The 17,891-nt window shown below is 36.4% G+C and overlaps 1 protein-coding gene across 2 annotated transcripts in view; it reads right to left on the bottom strand.

Moving 5' to 3' along the window:
- LOC127625311 (regulator of G-protein signaling 3-like) overlaps positions 1-17,891 on the bottom strand; it is a 31,544-nt gene that overhangs the window by 12,108 nt on the left and 1,545 nt on the right. The window contains exons 2-10 of one of the 2 annotated variants that reach the window (XM_052100546.1): positions 17,413-17,480; positions 11,628-11,709; positions 11,130-11,235; positions 9,618-9,987; positions 9,203-9,251; positions 8,404-8,660; positions 6,248-6,331; positions 3,758-3,869; positions 227-270 (exon numbers count right to left, since the gene is read on the bottom strand). In XM_052100546.1, the coding sequence (XP_051956506.1) occupies positions 227-270; positions 3,758-3,869; positions 6,248-6,331; positions 8,404-8,660; positions 9,203-9,251; positions 9,618-9,987; positions 11,130-11,235; positions 11,628-11,709; positions 17,413-17,427 (1,119 nt within the window). In that variant the 5' untranslated portion in view covers positions 17,428-17,480. Of the gene's footprint in view, positions 1-226; positions 271-3,757; positions 3,870-6,247; positions 6,332-8,403; positions 8,661-9,202; positions 9,252-9,617; positions 9,988-11,129; positions 11,236-11,627; positions 11,710-14,157; positions 14,310-17,412; positions 17,481-17,891 lie in introns of those variants that run through there. The other variant, XM_052100536.1, reaches the window with a different exon arrangement.

Below are 17,891 nucleotides of genomic sequence, written 5' to 3'. Positions count from 1 at the left end.
AATGTTAGGCAGAATGTTAGGCATAAATGAATTAATGTCCTGCCTAACATTAATTCCTTGTGTTCCACAGAAGAAAGAAAGCCATACGGGTTTGTGTGAGTTCTGTGTGTGAGTTAATAATAATAAAAATTGACATAATTACAATTTCTGGGTGAACTATTCCTTTAAATTACACTGTAGACAAGGACCTGGGCTAAATGAGTAGGTTGGTGGTGCAGGATCTCACCTCTATCCAGTAGGAGATGTACAGCCGTAGTTTGTCAGCAGGAACTGGAGAGAAGGAGACAGAGCTGTGAATTTCTTCATCCTGAAGCTGCTATGATATGAAAATGCTGTCATGGTGTATGTGTGTTTTGTTCCTCATTTCCTGACTCTGGAGGTATATGTGTGAACCCCCCCCATGCACCCTGATATACGCCACCCATATGTAAATTAAATACACTAGAATAATTTTAATTTACTAGAAAACCAGAAGCACTACAAAACACCCATATGCTTTGAAATTAATGTGTAGTTGACATGATAAGCAGTGATAAAAGTGTCCTGCAGTGTGACATGCTGTTCATCATCAAAACTATGGAATATTTTTCTTATGCCTGCGGTTTATTGAGATACTTCATTGAATATTTGGACAAAAATTCATATCACATCACAGAAGTGAACTAAAGTTAAAAAAATATATACACTTTCCCTTATACAAAAATAAATGTTAACCTAAAATCTTGATGTTGAAAAGGAAGGTTCATATGTAATGGTAATTGTCAACTAAATACGTCAAATAAATATGTATAAATATTTATACAAATGTATGTACTATATATATATATATATATATATATATATATATATATATATATATATATACACACACACAACAATTAGTTCCGGTCCTCGAATCTGATTGGACGAGACATGCCATGAGCACTGATGGTCTGACACCATCAGCACTCCGACTCTTCACTGTGTGTATCACTCTGTCTATGTTCGTGCCGTTCTAAACTGAAGTGTAAGAGCAGTGCAGATCTTTTAAGAGACATGGTTTGTCTTTTTTTTACATGTATTTTTTTAACATTACATAATTTAACCAGCAGGTGGTGGCATAATATATTTTTTGTGTGTGATATGAGCCGGTTGGTGACCTGAAGTGAAGCCGCTTCAGCCGTTTACATACAACAGCTCTTCATGATCGCTCGTATTACTACATTACTAAAGGTAGGAAATAGCTTTCAACGGCTTTAAATGAACAACTTTAGCATTAAAGCTCATCACAGCTGAGAGACACAACAGACTGATTAATTACACAACTCAAGGCGCTTACCTCTTACTGGAGTTTCCACATTGGAGAAAATGTACTGTTTAAAATGGCGGAGGACAATTCGGTTTCTATAGTGATCGACACTTGCGCACGGGCTACCATGAAATAGGGAGAAATACCCCCGCTTGGATGCTATTTTTCCACTGAGAAAGCTGGCTTTCAGAAAGCTGACAGCATCTCTGCTTGGGAGTGGCAACAGGTGATCACACACACTCCGTGTCTCTCTCTCTCTCTCTCTCTCTCTCTCTCTCTCTCTCTCACTCACTCACACACACACACACACACACACCCATCCATCCTTGTTTATCCAATAACTTGTTAGAAACAGCACAAGCAGTGGTACTATTTCTGAAGTCAACTTTTTGTAAAAAAAAATGTGTTTAAAAAAATTACTAACGAATGCTTGGACACATCATTTGTTTTAAACCAGCAACGGCAGATTCTGATCGTTCACGTAATAATGTAGTTCCATGCATAAATGCGTTTTTATGACCGATTTTTTTTTTACATTTACTTGTTCATTGAACTGTTGTATATAAGCAATATCACAATAGCGATCGTGCTAAATGGCCCTAAATCAGCACTGCAGTGATTACCTACAGCACTCGGTCTGCTGCCGAATCACAGCAGTGCTGATGTAGGTCCATATAGCACGATTGTGAGTGATATATATATATATATATATATATGTGTGTGTGTGTAAAGTGATCAATGGAAAGGAGGAGGCGAGAACCGGCTTTTCAATATAAATAATAGTTTAATGATAAACTTAAAAGACACAAACACACACATGACGGACATGTCCGTAAACGAACTCTCTCTCCCGCACGATCCTCTGCAGTCGACCTTTAACACTCACGGAGGCATAATTAGCCTAATACGGGACCGGGTGTGTAAGATCACGAACCGGCCCCGCCCTCCGCCCTGCCACATTATGTTATTACAGTTATCCATTGTAAGTGTAGTGTAAGTGTCCATATATATATATATATATATATATATATATATATATATATATATATATATATGGACATATAGTATATGGACAATTAAGCCACACTTACAATGGATAACTTTAATAACATTAGATTAAAAATAGTTAACCAAGTGGCAGCTGCCAATGTATATTAAAAATGGTCACGATAAGGGCTACAGAGTTAATCAAATAAATAATTGAAGTTACAATTTGAGCAGCCACAATTATATAATCATGAAAAGTGTCAAATACAACATTTCAGTTAGATCTACTGCTGAACAGCAATCTAGTGCTGAACAGCAGGTTTGTTGCTCGATTTCTGTTTATAATATATAAAACAAATTCAATAACAACTTTGGTTTTCATGAGGAACCATTTGAAGTTGACCGTTTAGTCAATGTATTGATTTACTTATGTATAAAACTGCTAGAAATGACCTAATCAGCTTATTTTGGATACAAAGCTTATCCAAAATAAGCTTTGTATCATAAAGTGGGTTACATAAAGTGGGTAGCATCAGGATGCCACACACAAACTACATATCCATCCATCCATCCATCGTCAACCGCTTATCCTGTGTACAGGATCGCGGGGGGCTGGAGCCTATCCCAGCTTACATTGGGCGAAAGGCAGGGGACACCCTGGACAGGTCGCCAGTACAAACTACATATTTTGATGTAAATTCTATCAATCTAAATTACGTTACAAAGGGACTTCAACAATTATGATTTTTGTCCTATTCACAATATTACTAATAAATAACATTCACAAGCTGAATAGACTTTCACTGTAAGTGCCTGAATCACATATTAAAGGGCAAAGGTCAGAACAGTGATGGTTATTTCAGAAACTGAGATGTCAAATAAAGACTGGTTCAAGATAAAAATGCCCTCTGTGCCACATGCTGCTGTACAGTATTTCTTTCTGCAGGAAGGTAAAGAATACACAGACCCGCCCACCCTGCCTATAACAGGCTATACCGGAGACATGACCATTGTTCACAGAGAGGGTGAGGAGAGCTGGACATTCATAACACACAAACACACTCACACACATTCACACAGCCATGACACCTCCTTCCTGACTGTCGCTACTAACACATAGTCACAAATAACACAGGGTGGAACTCCTTAACATCCCTTCCACTCAAAACAATCAACCCAGAGAGAGATACTTCACACACACACACACACACACACACACACACATATATAAATAGACAAACGGAGCGATATATCGACAGGCAGACAGATACTGTAGAGGATAGACTGATGGATGAACGGACAGACCAAATTTCTTTGGTAGAAATTTGGTTTATTTCCATATGTTTATCTTAGCTAGATGTTATGCTGCCTTTGCTTTCACTCTAAATTATGCAAAAAACACACAGTATACAATACAAGTGGCCTTATGTTTCACCAAATAATGCAATATTTATCTAAAACACTGAGTATAGTAAAGCGTACCATCCTGCAGGTCTATCTGATGGAGGTAGAGTGGACTCTGCAGTACATTACAGCGGCCTGGTTCATCCTCCCTGGTCAACAGCATCAAGTCTGTGTAGATGAACACTGTAGTCTATAGGGGGCGATAGAGTCAACAGTCAGTACCACACTGAAACATCACTGTCTGACCTTCATGTGTCACTCAGATTCAGACCAGGTAAAGCCTAAGATGATTCAGTAATATGAAAGTCATGAAGCTATTTATTTATTTTTTTCATTAATTACTTTATTTTAAACTAGAAGCAGCTAGTGCAGATATATAATTGCACAAATCTAACAGAACAATAAACTGTCCTATCCTCAGTGATCTGCTGGTAATTGTGCCATTCTGCTACAATTTTGTGATTTTTGTATAATGCTAGCTGGGTATATAACATGTCTGGTATATATATTTTTTTAAATAAAAATTAGGCTTAATTTTCTTATTTTTCCCTTTTGAATTTGGGGTGAAATATGGCACATACAGTACATGTTCTTAACAGGCTTTGTTAGATTCACCCAGTTACAATCAAGTCTAGTTAAAGGTGAAGAGTGTAATTGTTTCACCATCAGCAGCAACAAACAGAATTGCAAAAATAATCATTATTTGTGAACAAGTTTCCCCAAATACTCCCCATATTTCATTTAGCCGGTTAGAACAAGTAGTCCCGCCAAATCACATGCCATTGGTGGATCTAATGTCGCTATGTTGGTTTGCTCAAACTGTTGAAAGTGCCAATCTTTAAACTCTTCCGGGGAAATCAAGCCATGAACGGCTTATTTAAAATTGTCTCTACACATTAAGCTGGGAGAAAGTCAAGTAAAATCAAATTCACATAGTGCTTTCACAATGTGTATTTTTACAAAGCAGGTTTACAAAAAAACATGCCTCAATGCCCTCAGACAGCAAAAAACTATTAATAAAAAATAGTACATTTCATAAGATTTTTTTGGTATAAACAAAATAGGCACAGCACCTTAAAAGTTACAATTAGGACCTGAAAAGTCCAATTTGATTCATTTTGGAGCCACCAGGCTGGTTGGGGAGCTTTGCCTCTAACGGTGCCCACCGCCCAGGCCTGGAATTTGGCCAACTTAATAAAATCAGCCCATCTAAATCACAGTGAAACACACACTCGTTCTAGGAAACTGAAGGAATGGTTAGCGATGAACAGCTCATCCTTCTTAAACACTCTGATCTTTAGAAACTCTTGACTGCATTACTCAAACAAGTCTCTAAGCAAAATCGAGGTCAGCTGGCATACAGACGGAGGTCCTGCCAGGGAGCACAAAGGATGTGACAGACTCTTAAAAAGAATTGCTATAGATACGAAGTAGATTTTAGGGGCTATTGTGGCACTCTAAGATTTATCTTTGCACAATATTGCTCATGCTGAGGAAGCCAGAGGTCAAGTTATTCCCAAACTGCAGGTTTCTTTAAAGCTGCAGCTGGAAAAAAAAAAACTCAGATCAAGGTATCAGTTTTTCCTCTATGAGGATCACGTATATTGTGTCGGGCATTACAGTCACTGAAACAAATATCCAACAATCGTTCAATGAAATGGATCTAATAGAATAGGTAGTGTTTCCTCTAGTGCAACACTGCTTCAGGGCCTCTAGACTTAAAGAGGCTTTTAGAGTGGTATTATGAGAACAATCTAAAAACCTTACAGAGCAAAGAAAAGTCAATTCTGCTGAAAGGGGACACCAATTCTTTACAGATACAGGTCACCTTCAGAGCTCACAAACAAGATATTATAAGAATCCCTTCTGCATATTTTATTTAAAACAAGAGATTTGTTTCAGAGTCCCGGAATTGGATTAAGACCTTACTCTAAAAGGATTTGAACAGCCACACCATCAATAATCAAAGCAGACAATTTACATAGAATAATCATGACAATGGGCTACATTAAAATAAAAAATATCGATCTGCTCCTCTCACAAAGCTTTTGTATGGTTCTTTTGTCTTTGTGAATTATTGGGTGAACTATTCCTTTAATATCTCAATAGTGTTTCCCTAGAAAGTAATGAGATTAAAAAGAGAGCAACTGGAGAATTTTTTTTAAGGCTGAAGTGCATAACATTTTTCGATGTTAAAATATTTTCCCGTCCCAGCTTACAATGCAGAGATGTATGTAACTTTCATGGGTTTTCATAAATTCATAGGTTGATTCCCCACAACATTGTGACTCTGTTGTTGTTACCATACCAACCAACCTAGCAGAGGTCATTGGCTCAACCAATGGCATTAGTTTGGGGCAGGGCTACAATGGCAGATGGGGCGACAGCTTGGGAAACCTGCTTGAAAACAGCCATTAATTTAGCAATTTTATTTGGTGATGCTTGTAGTGCAGAAATTACACACTTCAGCCTGTCAGGTGTTTTTCAGATTTTTCCATTATGAAAGAGCAACTACTATTCTTATGAAAGAATAACATTTTCCACAGGGAAAAGCGAGATTGCTGTTACCTTAAGAGCTATGTGTTTACTGTCATGAAGGATCATTTCCTCTGATAATATCAGGACTCTCTCAGGGCTGCACAGGTCCAGTGGCTGAAATACACCAAGAGGTTTAATGACACAACTGGCTGCCAATCACACACAATCTTTTGGCTGAAATGGTCCTTTAATGTGTATTTGTAAAACTGGTCAAAGATGAAGCTGTAGGGATAATTACATTTACCAGCTCAAATATGGGTCATTGACAAATAAGGTTGTCCAGTGTGATAAAAAAAAGATTTATTTTATTTTTTTCCACATGTGTCAAGTTCGTAGGAATGTATAATGTGTTTAGTTTCATACATTTCTGAAAAATACTAATAGCATTTTCTACAAAAAAATTATTTAATGATTTGGTATAAATGAAGTGGTGTTAACATCAAGTAAAAGTTTTAAGACATTTTCCTTGACCCTTAAAAACATGAGTGTACACAACTTTTTAATAATTTAAAAGGTTTTTAAATATATTTTGGTAGAACTTTACAATAAGATTCAATTTGTTTACATTAGTTAACAACATTAAAGCGATACTAAAGGGATAGTAAACCCAAAAATGACATTTCTCTCATCATTTACACACCCTCATGAATCCCATGTGAGTATGACTTTCTTTCTTCTGCAGAACACAAACAAAGGTTTTTTAAAAGAATATTTTAGCTCTGTATGTCCATAAAATACAAGTTGGTACAAAATGGTGACTAAAACTTTGAAGCTCCATAAACACATAACGGCTTTACTTTTTATGCTAAAAGTAATCCATACGACTCCAGTGGATTAATCCATGACTTATGAAGTGATATGATAAGTGTGGATAAGAAACAGATCCTTTTTTACAATAAATTCACCTTCCCGCCCATTAGGTGATGATATTCACGAAGAATACGAATCACCAAAAATGAAGAATTTGTGAAAATGAAAAAAAACTAAAAACGTGAAAATGGTATCTAAATATGTATCTTTTTCTCACCCACACTAATCATTTTGCATCTGAAGACATGGATTAAACCACTGGAGTCTAATGGATTACTTTTATGCTGCCTTTATGTGTTTTTGGAGCTTCCACGTTCTGGCCACCATTCACCTGCATTGTATAGTCCAACAGAGCTGAAATATTTTCCAAACATTTTCATTTGTGTTCAGCAGAAGAAAGAAATCTGTGATGGCATGAGGGTGAGTAAATGATCAGAGAATTTTCATTTTTGGATTAGATAGACAACTATCCCTTTAACATGAACAATGAACAATACTTTTACACCATTCATTAATCTTGGTTAATGTTAATTTCAACATATAGTAATTATTTTTTAAAACAAAAGTTGTATATGTTAGCATTAGTTAATGCATTATGAACTAACAATGTACAATAGTATTTTTTATTTACTAACATTAACAAAAATCAATAAATGCTGTAAAGAAATATATTGTTCATTGTTAGTTCATAATGCATTAAATAATGTTAACGAATGGGTCCTTATTGTAAAGCGTCACCTATATTTTTTACCATTATCAATACGTTTTCTTAGGGTAACACCATTTGACATGAACAAAATGCACCTTTTCACAAAAATCTCAAAATATCTGATATTTTGTAAAAACTTTACATAAACAATCATGAGAGTCCAAAGAGGTCCTCTCTGTTTATTTATTTTTATTTTTTAAAGAATGGCTACTTGCATGTTGGTTATACCATCTGACTTTGATTTAGTGAACAAATCGTTTTTGAATATTAACATTATAAAAATAAATCAAATAAATTCAGTTTCAATGCTTTTTTTTTTCTTTAAGAAATAATAATACAATATTATTCCAAACAATTTATGCCAAAATATTATTTTGCGTGAATTGCATTATTTAAGTATTTTTGAATAAACTATTATCATTGACCCATATAAAAACATAGCAGTATATCAGTCATTAGGTATAGTTGATCTTTCAGATCAACCAAATTTAAGCAGCCATTATTCACAAGATACACAGATATATTAGCTTTAACTACTTCAATGCAAACAACAAGATGATCTCTTAATCTAGATTATTTCTTAAGATAGATATTCAAAACTGAATAATAAATAAATTAAAAACATTATAAAATATGATCCAATACTAAATGAATAAACTTAACGCACCTGCACAAAAATAGGGAAGATGAGAATCTTAGGGGCCAGACTGACATATGTCCCATAGTTAGAGTGGGGCAGGTGGGACTGGACGATGGTGCAGTTCTGGTAGTTGGCAAAACTCTGTCTGTAGGATGATGGAGCCATGGAGGCAGTCTTACTGCTCATAGACCTGCATAGGGTGGCTTGTGCTTGCAGTTGGCCATCTTGCAGGTATCCTGGGCTCTGCTGCAGCTCTCTGCTTGGATGAGTCTGATAGATTCTTCCTATGAATTGACATTATATGTGATCAAACACTTACAAAAAGTACCAAAAATACCATTACCAAGTACTATTACCATTTTGGACATATACAGTATCATTGTAATACCGTTGATTGTTTTGTTTTTTTGGACATGTACCATGGTTCATGGTATTCTTTGGAGTACCATGTACATTTCATGGTATGTGCCATGGTATATATCAAAGTACCATGGTATTACCATCTTGGGGAGTTTTTCCTTGCCACTATTACAGGGGGGCTTGAAGGCACAAATTTCCTTTCTTTTTTCCTATAAAGCAGCTATGGAACAATACGTATTCTAAAATAAACTGAAATTCAACATTGAAAATGATACTCTACCGTGGTAAATCCACATTACTATTTTTTAAATGAAGGAAACTCTGCTTGCATACTACTTAATTACAGACACTTTTTTCTTTCATTATTTCCTCTTAAAAGCAGACTTGTGTTGAAATGTCAGTTTTACACTAATCTTAGATGAGCCTACTAAATTTGTAATAGAGAAACAGACTCAAAATGTCTTACCTAGAGTTCCCAGCGTTCCATTGTTGTCAGAATACACCGGCTGCAATATCTGCAATGTAAAACATTCACACAAGTGGGATTGGTTACCTCAGACTTCACAAAAATGGGTCAGTCAGAATAAATAAGAATATATCTCCTGGCTACTGTTAGTGTGCATGAACTGCCGTGCTGACACAGATAGAAGCCCTAGTTTCTAAAGACAAGCATCATGCTATGATGAATGATCAAAGCATCTGGATGCCAGATAAAGTAAGAGCACAGCTTCTACTGAACAGTTAAGCTCAAATTGAATGATTGGCAAAGTTTACTGACAGCTGCTTGAGTCCAAAACCTCTAATAATAGCACTCAGTGTCACTATATGCGATATGCACTATTAAATAAGTTGAACAAATATACTGTATTTCAAATTTGTACCTGGTTTCCAGGGCTGACAGGAGATAGGATGATGTAGTTGTCGCCATTTGATGATGTCACACGTGTACCTTTGAGGGTCTGAGTGCGTGTTTTGTAGTCATTCTCCTCTCGTTTCCCAGTCCATGACCACAATGACTCTCCTACTCCATTTCCTGTGTCATTGTGCCCACTTCCTTTCTTACGCCGGCTCTGTTTGTGGTTGGTGGGTCGAGAGAGCAAAGGTGGGGTTTTGTTTTGTGTCTTTGTATTAGAAGATTGAGTGTCAAAACCGGAGGGTTTGTAAGAAGGCCTGTGGATGAGTCCCTCATAGTAAGGCTTCATAACAGGCACTGTCCTCCATACCACCACTGTGATCTCATCACGACAATTCCTACAAGAAATAAGATCAGGTAAATCATCTGTACTGAGCACATTGCAAGAGAACCCAAAAATGAACAACCCTGTTCCAAACATATCAGACTTTCTTTTTTTTGTGGAACACAAAAGGAGATGTTTGGAAGTATGTTAGTCCAAGTCGCCATTCACTTCCATTCAATTAGGCTCATAGAATAAACTTTACCAAAATGACATTTTAGAAGCATAGAATTTTGGTTTGCAAACATTTTGTTATGGTCATGTAATTTCATTAGATCAGACTGCTTTCATTGCATCTTTCATGGGGCTTTCACACTTGGTTTGATTGGTTGGACCGAACCCGAGCTGCCCGCACTGGTCTCTGTTTACATCATATTATTTGGGTCCAAACCACAGTTCGATTAATTTTTCAACATGAGTACAAGCGGCAGCTGTTTACCAATAAACTACATAACAACTTGAGAAGTCACTGTGTTTAGTATTAAACAGAACGACACATGTGTTTGTCTCCCGCGGGTGCATTGTATGTGCAATGATCTGATGAATGATAGTGTCTGTCTGCCGTGAGCCCATATGCGTTGCAAGAGATATAAAGAATGTTAGCTGCTCTCAGCACGGGATTTATTTAAACACAAGCAGGTATGAGAAATGCATTATACCACAATAACTGCAATCGTGAGCCTGCAAAGACACTAATTATATGTCAAATTAAGCGATTTGGTACAATTTATTTCATATTAGCAGCAAACCGTACCAGAGGTCACATGGACCGTACCCCAGACCACCTTTTCAAGCGGACCCAGATGCGGTTCGCGGGTGTACACCCAAGTTCAGAAAACAGTGTTCACATTATCCAAACGAACCGAACATTGAAGTCATTCGACCCTAGTGTTAAAGCACCCTTAATGTGCTTTGAGAGGCTGTCATTCTGCCTAACATCTACTTATGTGTTCCATGGAGAAAATTACAAATCCTACAGGCTAAGAACACATGAGGTTGAGTAAATGATGACAGAATTTTCTTTTGGAGTGACCTATCCCTTTAGTTCTTTTTGACTCATGGTACCGTCCTCAACTATAACCGTTCCAGAATCGAAAGTGATAAAGACTGTGTTGTGAAATCTATGACTACAGAAATAATCAAAACAAAACTACAAACCTGATGGCATGCGCCAGTTCCACACACTTCCAGTGTTCAACTGGCTGGCCATTCAATTGTAATAATGTGTCCAGCTGTTGTAATCCAGCCTGATGAGCTGGTCCGCCTGATAGAAAAAAAAACAACAACAGAGAAAGACACTCGAGCCAATCACACCATAGTCAAATAAAGTATAAGTATACCCATAGGAAAGAACAACCACAAATGGGTTCCTTTAATGTCATAATGAACTGTGCTCAAATTTGCCAAGATACCAAAGTCATTTACCATCAAGTACTTCCAAGACCAAATTATCTGAGCTACATGAATGATAACTACATGAATAACTCTATACATTAAGCCCCTGATCTAAAAAAGAGCAACCTCTGAGCAATGCAATTTTCCTCCTGGTAAAACATATTCATACATTCGCTGCATTACATAATTTACAGCCCACTGTACAGGCTAATTATGGAAGCGACTTGAAAACTGATATTAATAGAATGTGTTTAAAGTTACCTTGATCAACAGCTTGGACCCGCACAGGTGAGTCAGAGCAGATGGTGAAACCAAAACCATCTTTTCCTCTCAAAATGGTCACCTGTTTGAGAGACCACATTGCATGTTTACATAAGAAAAGAGAGAGAGTTTTCAATCAAAGGTTGGGGTCCACTCATTTCTACATAAAGTTGTAAATTGAAGGAACAGTTCACCCAGTAATGAAAATTCATTAAGTCATTATTTTTTACTTCCGCATGTTGTTCTAAACCTGTATGACTTTTTTTATTCTGTGAAACACAAAATGAGATGTTAGGCGATATGTTAGTCTCAGTCACCATTCACTTTCATAGCATCTTTTTTCGATACAATTAAAGTGAAGGGTGACTGTGGTTAATATTTGGCCTAACATCTCCTTTTATGTTCCATGGAAGAAAAAAGTAATATGGGTTTGGAACAACATGAAGAAGTGCACAGTAAATGATGAAACTTTTAATTTTGAAATGAACTATCCCTTTAAATAAAATGTAATGTGTTACGTAGATTGCATTTCTCCAATAACAAACCCTAATAAATTGATAATTTGTTTTTAATGGAATAAAATGAAAGCTTCAAACTTTAAAGAAGCATTCAGGAAAAAAGACCTTCCACAGTAGGAGTACAGTGCCAGAAGACCTACCAGTAACTGGTTCAGAGAGTGTGTCTATATGTGTGTGTGTGAGTGTGTGCTGGAGACACAAGCATGGAGGGTGCACTGTACCCCAGCAGTCTGAAGACAGAAATGCCAAAGCAGCAAATAGTCAGGGATATTAAAAACTACAAGCTGAGAAATTAGTCAGGGTTGCTGAGTGACCAGGGAGCCTTTCTTTTTCCCTGGCAAGAAAAGGAAATGACGGGGGCCGAAAACTGCCCTGGCACTGAGAAAACAGCAGAGGATGAATATTTGGACAGTAGAAGTTCAAAATGGCAACACAACCTGGAGCCAAACTAAATAGGAAATGTAGAGGGAGGGGGGTATCTCGCATTTAACATGACATTGACCGCACAACAACAAAGAGCCTTGTTTAGGAAGGGAGAGCGAATAAAAAGATAAAGAGCGATGACAGCTTTAGAACTTTCACTGCTGTTCCTCTTCTCTCCTCTGGGTCGACGCGGATGCCCTCCTTACAAGCTCCATTAATTACTCTGATGAAATAATTATCCAAATCAAATTCCACTGAGTTTCCTCTTTTCCATTGCTCCCTTCTGCTGTTCCTTTGTTCTCAATTGTTTCTAACAATGGTACTCACCTGTTAGAACATATAACAGTGTTGGCAATCCTGAATGAAGACTAGCTCTTGTTATGAAAATACTCATACATGATGCCCTATTCCAGATTAAAATGTGGTAAGCTGAGAGGTCTTGAGTAATCATTATATGGAGTTTTATACACAAGTTTGGGAGGAGCTTGTTCATCTAGTCCTGTCAATCACAACACAATACAGTGGGGTCCAAAAGTCTAAGACCACTAAAGCTTCAATTTGGATTCTATTTAGTATTTTTAAAACAAAACTGCAACGTAACAAATCTTATTATATGCATAACATTTTAAGTGAAAAGTTCAAATTAAATTGACAACAATTTCTGAGAATATGATGATCTCACTTTTGCTTCAATGACAGCATGCACTCAAGTTGGAATGGACTCAATAACCTTGTGCAAAACTTAATGATCCATGTTAATCAACATGATTTAAGAATGTTCCAAAGAACACCTGCAATTGTTACCTAACCCTTAAAATAAGTTTAATTTGTATGACCTAATGTGATAAGGTTGATTCATAAATGTGAAATAATATTTTTTAAATGAATAAAAGCAGTTCATTTAAATGTTACCATATAAAGCACATTTTTAGAATACATTTTTTTCAGTCTTTAAATGGATGCTACCTTTTTAGGACTAAAAATTCATAAATTTACTGACATTTGATTGGTCAACAAGTAGTGCAGTAACATTTCTTCTTAATTTTTACATCATAACTTTTTTATTGTTGTTTCAAATTTTTCTAATTCCTAAACTTTAATGTTTATTTCCAGGTTTAAATGACAAAAATCCCAGTTTTCAACGTGGTCTTTCGAACGTTTTGACCCCACTGTATATGATACCATATTCAATCCAGCTTATTAAACTAATCCCAGAGGTCTGATGTGTAGAAATGTTATAAACATCATCAAAAGCATGTTGTCAACCTACATAATACTGAGTTCTGATGACTTACTACTACTTTACCACTTTGTCATTTAGCTCAAACTGTTATCCAAAGTTTACACACTTCACTTATTAAAAGGACCCTGAAGCAACCCAAGTGCCTTACCCAAAGGTGAAATCTCATGATCACCCATTGTGGAGTTCAAACCTGCAACCAGTTCAGAACTTCAACCATTAGGCTCCAGACAGCCACAGTGTAGACTAATAAGAACATTCCTAAGGACTACCTCAGACCAAACCTGCCATAACTCCTTAAAAAAAATGTCTAACTCATAACCAAATAAATTAAAGTAATAGAACAAACCTGTGGCAAGTTTCGTTCGATGCAGAGCCTGCACAGTCCGTGGATAGTATGCATAGCTCACTCTATATGCATCCACCTACATCTACGCCACTGTATTCGACTTTTGGTGTCTTCAATAAAAGTAGTCACACAGGTGATGATGCTTCACTTCGTTGTTGCTGTAGCACAGCTATGCATGCCCACTCATGGGAACTACTCTGAGTAGAAGAATTACAGGAAGCCACCTTCCAACCCCCCAGTCAGTGGCCAGGCAGTATGTCTGCTCTCGATAAGCCAACATGTTTCCTGAGTAGCTCATAACAGTAGTGGCTAAACTCACTCTCTCTCTCTGCATTGAGATGGAGCTCACACAGATAGGCTTAATTTAGTGTAAACACAAACATTCATTATGAGCCAGAGACATTAAAGCATGTTTAATGTTTGTTTAACGAAGAGTAGGACTGTAGACTGAAAGACACGGATGTCTTAATATCTAAATAAAACTAAATAATGTAACACAACTAGAGTAGTATCTGTGTAAAAAAGAAGCAAAATTAGGCAAGGATGTAACCAAACATGATTAGGAGGAATCACAGGTAAAATTGTAAGAATTGTTCATTGAAAAAACTATATTGATCGACCACTAAACTGAATATTGGGGAGGGATCTGTCTCCTTCAATGTCTATGGTGGTTACAGACCTGTAATCAGGTAATTTGTGTCAGAAATTTGACATTTACAAACTATACAATAGTCCATATCACTGTAAAAATAATTAAAATAAAATAACAACCTTATCAATGCAAACAAAAAAATAACCTAAAAATATGCTTTATGCGCTAACATAATAACTGGTTTTATTCAAGGTGCCTTAAAGTGACAGTTCACAGAAAATGAACACTCTGTAATTTCTAACTCACCCTAATGTCACTCAAAACACGTACGACTTTCTTTCTTCAGTGGAACACAAAAGGAAAATATTTAAAGTCTACACAGGGTTTATTTGCCATATAAAATAAGTGAGAAGTGACTCTGGTCTGTCACGCTACAAAATGGAAAAAAACACACAAAAAAATACTGCAGTAAAGCAATCGATATGACTCATGCAAAATAATCCAAGTCTTCTATAGACATCGATCACTTTGTGCACTTTGTCAGGGATTTGATTTCATTTGATTTGAGAGTGAATAACAACTTAAATGTAATTCTGTTTAGCAGAAAAAAGTGATTGTATGGCTTCAGAAGAATTGGAATATAGTACATTAGTCGTATCAATCACTTTTACTGTGGTTTTATGTTTTGTTTTGTTTTTTGTGTTTTTATTTTCTATAGTCTATATACTACAGTCTATAGACTATACTATAGTCACTATTTATTTTCATTATATGGTGAATAAACCCTGTGAAGTCTCAATATTCACCTTATGTGTTCCACAGAACAAACAAAGTCATACTGGTTTGGAACAACATAAGGGTGAGTAAATCATGTCATATATATTTCTATTTTATTTTTAGTTAATTTTCCCATTAAGATCACAACTGCACAATTTCACTTTTAATAGTGTAGTCTGCTGATATTTTCCCACTTACAAAACTATATTACTAGAAACCCTGCACAGTCACCTACATATTTTGAAAAATGGATTTCGGGAAAAGAAAATAATGATTAGCAGCGTATTTGACTGGCCTCCGCGTAAAAATGCAGGGAACCAGCAAGAGTGTCAATGAGACGGGAACCAAACAGGGATAAATAATAAGCACCAAGTGGGATTGGGCTTCCTATTACAGCTACTTTGTTGGCTTTCCCATTTCCCAGCTTTGTCTGAGGAGAACAGAGCAGGCGGAGAACAGTCCTGGGAAAAGTTGCTCCCCAAAGTGGATGGGAGGGTTTGATGAGTGAGTGTGTGTGCGTATGTGTGTGTGTTTACGTGCGTGTGTGTCGGAGGTGTGGGCTGATGGCTGGACACAATCATGCAATATCCAAAGCACATCCTCATATATCTACAGTCCATCTCATTAGTGAATGCAACAGAGGCACTTGTATTTCCAAGCCGATGGAGTCTGTCGCATCACTGATGGCTCTCTGCTGAAAAAATCATCTGCCTGCATGCAGCCAGTCAATTTAGGCTCTCTCCAGTGAAATCGCATTTAAAATGCCTGCACTTGAAAAGTGAAACTTTGCCTTTGTTACAGCAAATGCAACCTTTATCTGGTCATTAAAAATTACTTTAGTTTGTGTAGCCTAATGTATTTAGGTTGATTATTTACTAGTCATATTTACTTGTTTTTCCTGACAAAACAATGTGGTTAAATCTAATCTTCCTAAAATCAGAGTTTAAGCCAATCACATCTGGCAAGTACAACAGCACCGAAGAATTCTGAGAAATCAAACATGAAATATATTAAACTGTAGCTGCAATATTACATGGTAACAGCTCAATCTATGAAAAAAAGATGTTACCGCTTCACTGAAAAAATATTTACCTTAAAATGTTCATCGTGTAGTAAGATCTAGATTAACTGGTTTTATTCAAGTCAAATATAATTTAACATTAATGAATCAGCCTGAATTCATTACACAAACAAAACTCATTTTAAGAGTTAGATCACAAAGAAACAGCTCCCTAAGGTTATAATTGCATGTTACCATTTTTTACAGCATTCCCCAAATAAAGCTAATAGAGCACGACCTTCCGGAGTCATCAATAATTCAAATATCTGTCATGTTTGTAGAAATTACACAACATTTATAATTCACAACATCTAAACACAATTAAAATTCCAGCAATTCATAGGTCTCGATAGACAACCTTCACTGTATAATGTAATACCATGCAGATATAAAAAAGTCAAAAATATTATTTAATATGACCCTGAATACATTAATGAAAGTAGTATTTTAAGGGTCAGATCAAGTTGAAATACCTCCTCTACCCGATTTGACCAATAAAACTGAATTCCATTGGTGAAAACTAATGCAGTCAGGTGGATTCGCTCATCTATTCACTTATAAATAATCATTTTGACTTCTATAAAACCAGTTCATTTAGATGTTACCCCATATGTTTTTTTTTTTGCTTAACCTGAAAAAACACACTGTAAACTGCCAATATATATACCAGTCAATTTAATGTAATTTAAATAATTAAATAATTTTTCAGTGCGTAAAAAAACAACAACATTTATTTACATCTATTTACTAATATATTAATAATAAAAAAATCAAAGCCTTAAAAAAGAAAAATGTACAATCAAAATAAAATACTAATTACACTTACTGTATATGACTGCATGTTCTTTGGAATTGTGGTCTCGGGTCCAGCTTCATAGTTGGACGCGGCGGCTTCTGAAAGATACACAAGAGAGTCCCACGAGTCCCAGGATGACAGATTGCTCTTTGAGTACATCTTAGCCCTGGGTACAATTGCCTCTCTACCCTGACACTCTTCCAGCAGAAGACAGAGGACAGCAGAACCCGGTCAGCACCGTCTGCAGGCTTCAAATTAAAGTGACTCTATCTGCACCATGATGAACTAAGCCTGCATCCATGTGACACAGTGCTTACTACCCCAGAATAGAGAGACAGAGAGGGGGAGTGAAAGATAGAGAGAGAAAGAACAAGAAATCTACTCCCCTAAAAGCATTAACCCCCACCCTAACAACCAGCGACAGGCTCCCCTACTTTGTAACCATAGAGATTACACTCCCAAGAAACAATGTCTTTTAAAACATTCTTCGTGGAAACAGCATTCAAGAG

Source organism: Xyrauchen texanus, chromosome 3 (assembly GCF_025860055.1).
Source record: "Xyrauchen texanus isolate HMW12.3.18 chromosome 3, RBS_HiC_50CHRs, whole genome shotgun sequence".
In the NCBI taxonomy this organism is placed as follows: Eukaryota; Metazoa; Chordata; class Actinopteri; order Cypriniformes; family Catostomidae; genus Xyrauchen; species Xyrauchen texanus.
Note: the sequence above shows the minus strand (reverse complement) of the source record. Positions and strands in the feature narration are given on the sequence as shown.